General features: G+C 32.6%; 1 protein-coding gene across 1 annotated transcript; it reads right to left on the reverse strand.

Annotated features, from left to right (window-relative positions):
* Positions 1 to 4,247: 4,247 nt before the first annotated feature.
* On the reverse strand, positions 4,248 to 5,402 carry LOC111025350 (uncharacterized). The gene is made up of 4 exons (XM_088122906.1): positions 5,009 to 5,402; positions 4,675 to 4,909; positions 4,372 to 4,546; positions 4,248 to 4,268 (listed from the first exon to the last, which is right to left on the reverse strand). Exons 1-4 carry the CDS (start codon positions 5,400 to 5,402, stop codon positions 4,248 to 4,250), a joined length of 825 nt encoding a protein of 274 aa, XP_087979032.1.
* Positions 5,403 to 6,000: the final 598 nt, after the last annotated feature.

The raw sequence follows: 6,000 nt of genomic DNA on the forward strand, positions 1-6,000 counted from the left end.
TTCTAAGATTTCTAGCATTATTTCAAGCTCTCATAGTTGATGAAAATTTGGTCCTTCTATCCTTTACGATAGAGAGGAATACGCACTAACGGTAAACATTATGTAAATTATTTTTAGGGTTAATTATTAAGAAAAATAGGTACTGGTGTAGGCCTTATTTTGTTAATTTTAGGTATGAAAGTCATTTTGGTTTTTAAAAAGATCCTAAAAATGTTCATAAAATTGCTTCATAACGGTTTTTAACGGTATATGTTATTTTCATAGTTCTAGCTTGTTTATAATAAAAAAAATCGGATTTGTTAATTTTAAATTTTTGTGGCCATGACCAACACCTTTAAACTAGCCTTAAATGAATTTTGAATATACTAAAATTGATTTTTATGATTAATTTTACATAGGACTTAAAATTGTGAAAACTAGTGCTATGAAGATTAAAAATGGTGAAACCTAGTGCTATGAAGATTAATTTTATGATTAAGTTTTTTGTAAATTTGCAAAATCAGTAAATTATTTTTATAGATATTATAGTAGAAAAATCATAGGCTAAAATGAAGATTAAAAATTTCTTTTCACAAATTTAAATATTAATTTTATGATTATTACGGACTAGGTTAATTATTATGGGATTTATACTAGTAGAATAATGAATCTATCTAGTTATGAGGACTTATTGGATAAAACTTATTTTAGGTAATTGAGTCGTAATTTTAGTTGTGTTAATTGTTATTAGGAAGCTTTAAGGGATTACCTTTAGTTTACGAAATTCAGGTAGGTGGATTCTATCATAAATTACAACCTTGTATGTTTTGTTGTATTATTGATTGATTGTAGGTATATTATATTATATGTTACCTTGTTTGTTATTGAATTATGTTATTGATGTTGCTCAAATCTATTTTATTATTGAATGGTGGTTGTGGTTAAATTTGATGTATTGCAAAGCACGTTATGATTATGTGGCTTTATCATTTCATTTTAAGTATGTTGAATAGCAAATCATGTTTAGGTAAAACATGACATAATGTGTGATGTATTGTATTCAAGTTAGTAGTCTTATGTGTCCTGGATTTAGGTAAGATTAGTGTTATGCATTGAATACCAAAATTAAGTAGTTATGTTATACAGCTAGATGTATGATATGACATGTATGATTTCTGCTAAGGGCTGGGCCCTAGGAAACAAATTAATTCATGTATGTTAATGGTATTTGTGAGGGATAATTACCTTACAAATATTACATAAGGAATTGACAGTTATGGTATGAGGTATTTCTGCTTTGCATGACGCCAGATTAAGGATTTAGACATGTAAGTTTATGTTAGCAAACACAAGTATGTTAAGTTAAGTTGTTCTGTGGTTTATATGTTAGGTTGAGGTATGCAAGCATGTAAAATGATGCGTGTGTTTGAGCATGAAAGGTTCCTTCTATGATGGGAACTACTGGGTATTTTTATACTCACTCTACGTGGTTTTAATTTTTTTCCAGATAGTTATGTAGATGACGACAACAACATGGAGGATGACCTTGACATCTATAAGGAGGAGATATGAGACATACTTAAATTTATTTATAATTTATACTTTTAATTATGACTACACCACATTATTTTTATTTTGTTTTATTTAAGGATGATAATTTATGATTTCCGACCCTAGAGATTTATAATTAGTTAAGTTTTATTAAGTTATTGTTTCCCATTTTAAATGAAAAAGCAAGCTTTTATCTTATTTTATTTAATAAAATTATGTTTTCTGAGTATCTCAATTTAAGACTATTAAATATATATAGAAAATTGGGCTCATTACATTTGTCCCTTACATTTTTACTAACTTTCTTCTTATATAACCTTTTCTTAGCGACGAAGTACCTTTGAAAGATGGTTAGATCTCCTATATATGTCGGATATCACTTCGAATTTAAGGATTCTTGTGTCTATAATTATTCGACGCCGTATTAAAGACTTTGAAGTACTATCTTAGGCAATGTGAAAAATAAATAAGTCATTTCAATATTTTGCCTCGCTATCTAAGAACATGGTTACGGTGTCAACGTTCATATTTTTTGTGGTGGTTTACCATACCTTGTAGTCTTCAACCCTTCACTTTAACTTTCTCACTATAGTACTTGATTAGGAACCTAAAATCAAAATAGAGGTTACGTATCTAAACAAATATATCATGTAAAAAGCTATCTTAAAATAACAACCTAGTGTAATCCTCACAAATAACAGTAAATATGTTGAAATCAAAATTTCAGAGATGTCTAAAAGCTAAAGTTTTTTTTTTAGTACAACATGTGGGGGTGAGGGATTGAACTCACAACCTCATGGTTGGAGGTATATGTCAATTACCGCTGAGCTAAGCTAAATTTCAGAGGTATATGCTAATTACCGCTAAAGTTAAGTATATATATATTTTCGAAAAAAAACAAGTGGGTCCTAGATGACATAAGTTTTTCATAAATTTTGGGAGAGAGAGAGGTTTCTCATTGGTTCGTTTTTGACTTTTACCAAACATACACAAATGTTAAAAGGCTAGATTGAATTATCAAAGATAACCAATGGAAAATATAAAACCATATGTTTAACTAATCAAAACTATGATTTAAGATGAAGTTATTTAAAGATACTAGGTATTTAGAAATGAACCGATATAAAATCTATATGATACAAAATCCCAACATTTTTAACTGTGGGTCTACATGTAAATATATCTATTCATATATGTCACAACATTTATAATTAAATCTCCACAAAAATCCAAAGCAGTTAGAGATTTTTAAAACAATTTTGTCTTGTTTAACTCATTTGCACTCATCAGAACGTACCTATCATCTTCAACCCAAAATAAAAAGAAATAAAAATTTGAACTAGCTTCATTTTCCAAAAAGCTTACATCGCAAATATATATCGACTGAAAAATGTAAGTATATAACTGCTAAGAGTTTCACTGCTCTTTACTGTGAAGATGTATATTGTCAAATTCTTAGTAATGTTCTTCACTTTTTTAGGTACGCGCAACCTCCTCCTTTTGTGAAGTTATAGAAGAAGATACCAACGCAGTGCCTCAAAAATTATGGTTTAAAGATGAATAAACCACCACTCAATTCAAAATTCGAAAGCTTAAGTTGATGAATTAGGTAAATTTAATTCATATATGGATAGAGGGAATAACAATACAGGAGTTCGAATACGACACCTTGTTATTGGAATTAATTTAATAATTAATTCATATGTGGGTAACAAATTAAAGAGTAATTATATTTGGGCTATTTAATGGGCATACAAGTGATCTTAATTATGGGCCCATGACTTCCCATTTAGTGGTGTGGCTTGTTGAGTAGAAACCAGCCCATTAATCCTAGGGGATTATGGGAAACCCAAGGATTAACCTATAAATATATGGTTATGATCCCCAATACACTATGCTTCTTGAGCCTCCTGTTCCCCATCAATCAGAGAGTATTGCCCATATTTGGTCTGGGTTGCATAGTTGAGGAAGACCACAAACCACAACTTCTTGCAGATCATGGTCAATCTATCTAATGGTTTCAGGTAATTCTAATCTGTTTATAGATTTTGTTTTCTTCCATGCTTAGATCAATGGCCTTGATTGTTCTGGAATTTTATGGCTTTTGTTTTAGAATAATCATGAATTAGGATTTGTTTAAAATTTCCAACAAGTGGTATCAGAGCAAGTTTTGCATGGATGATTACTGGATCTTTAAGAGTTTAGTTCATTGTTCTTTTAATAACTTAATTATTTACACAAAAAAGTTATTAAAATTATTTGGATTGATAAGATGTTTGAACAATTTTCACATGATTAAAATTCTTAATTGATTGAAAATTGTTCGAATTTATCCCTGACTAATTTGATAAAGTTTAATTTTTTTTTATTAGCAAATTAGTTGTGATGGTGAATCTTTAGTTTTCATTAAAAGAAAAATTAAAGAAATTGCGGCACTCCAATAAGGTGTCGTTTGAAGATAACGACTTGTTCCTCTACTTCAAGGAGATAATTTTACCTTTCAACAATCGTTTCCATCTGATTTCTCTTTCAATTTCCAACGATTTAAACACAATTTCAATGGAAATTAAGATTTCGAGGAGAAGTTGAGGGTGAAATTCGAAGGCATAGAAGACAAGATCTAGATTCCTCTTCATCACCAAGAGGGTAGACAAGTTTGACATATGCATTAATTAGAGTTTGGAGACTCTATGCAGGTGAGCATAGGGTATACCTGTTCACGTTCCGATGGGTTGCCGCTGCAATAGCATGAGAGCATGGTAGCTGGAAATAGTCAAACTCTTTACACCCGCATGTCCTTGCATTTAAATTCACGCGCACCATTTTTAGTCCATCGCACACCTCCAACTCATGGTGGTCAATGGGTGTGATGGAGTGTGTATGAAAAAGGTTCTTCGCACTACGCATCTTAGTCTCACCATGATTAGTAAGAATAGTTTTGCGACTAGATGCGTAGGTTCGCATCTCGTAAAACCAGCACTGTAAGAGCACTCGAGCATGTTCAAGAAGTGCAATGCTAGCAATGGACGTGCATGGACAAGGACTACATTCATAGACTCTATAATATTAGATGTTATTTGGTCGTACCTCAAACCTGGTTGAAATGCACGTGTCCATTTTTTAAAATCGATTCCTTCCAAATACCTTTGGACCTCTGGAAATCCTGCAAATTGGGAAAAATAGTACCTAAACTCTGACTTTCGGAATGTCTTTGCTGCTAATATGAACATTTCTTGAATGACATCATTCTTGAACTTGTTCTTTAAGTTCGTGGATAAGTGCTGCATGCAGATTCTGTGAGCTACTTGAGGAAAAACCTCCCTAACAGATTTCGTAATGGAAACTGGTCGGTTAGATACGAATAATAACCCATCAACCTCTACAATACAACGTTTCACCATATTCAGAAACCAAGTTCAAGATTGATCACTCTTCTGATCGACAATTCCAAACACAAGAAGATAGATTTGATTGTTACCATCCACAGAAGAAGCAATAAGAATAACATCTTTATATTTACCCTTAAGATGTGCACCATCTATCACGAGCACTAGGCGAATACAACTGGAAAACCTTATAATACAGCAACCGAGGGCCATGAAGGCGTACTTAAAATACTTATCTTCCTCTAGCTCCATTTCAAAAACAGTGTCTACGTTAACTGCCTTCAATGCTCGTCCATACTTGCGTAACAGAGTATATGACTCTTTGAGTGATCCGATCAACAGATTCAAGGCTACATCTTTGGCAGGCCATGCCTGTTTGTATCTAACATTGACCTTGTAGTTCTTTTGTATGTTGTTAATAATGTCTTTAGGTCTGTACTGACGGCTTACATCCTTCAAATTTGACTTCACTAACTGACCAACCATCCAACTTTCAGCTTGTTTGTGGTCATGGTTCAGTACCTCACATTTGCATTTGTGGACATTGGTAAACTTCGAAATGATGAATATGAATCACCACCTCAGATCCTCTTAGCATGAAAATCCCAATTGTAACCTTCTTCAGTACATCCGGTAGTGTACAAAGTCTTTCGTGGATTTTTTAAACTTAAATTCAAAATTAAGCTTTATAGCGAACACCGACAGTTGAAGCATAGTTCTTCCTTGGAATGGAAAATACCCTTAACAACAATTTCACCAACATAATCCACCTCATCACCAACTATGATATTCGACATTGGTTGGGAAACCAATCATTCAACTGTTTCACACCATGCATTGCCACTAGTAACTATATGCGACTCATTGACAGGTGACCTTCGTTCTCAGAATGATCTTCAATCACATCCTCGTTCTCATTGTAATACCCATTCCCACCATCGTTCTCAAACTCTGCTCCAACATCCTCGTCCGCAACCTTATCCTCAGTATGATATTCATCATAATCATACTCATCATCACTCTGAAGCTCATACTTAACCTCATTATCGTACAATTGACCATAATATGTAGATTCGTCATCACC

Source organism: Momordica charantia (genome assembly GCF_013281855.1).
Source record: "Momordica charantia cultivar OHB3-1 chromosome 4 unlocalized genomic scaffold, Mcharantia_2.0 BLBB01000004.1, whole genome shotgun sequence".
NCBI classification, from domain to species: Eukaryota; Viridiplantae; Streptophyta; class Magnoliopsida; order Cucurbitales; family Cucurbitaceae; genus Momordica; species Momordica charantia.

Coding starts and splice junctions, on each gene's coding strand:
- LOC111025350 (XM_088122906.1), bottom strand. CDS start 5,402: ATGGTTGGTCAGTTAGTGAAGTCAAATTTGAAGGATGTAAGCCGTCAG. Junction 4,910..5,008: donor TATTGCTTCTTCTGTGGATG/GTAACAATCAAA, acceptor GTTGTATTGTAG/AGGTTGATGGGTTATTATTC. Junction 4,547..4,674: donor GGATTTCCAGAGGTCCAAAG/GTATTTGGAAGG, acceptor GTCCATTGCTAG/CATTGCACTTCTTGAACATG.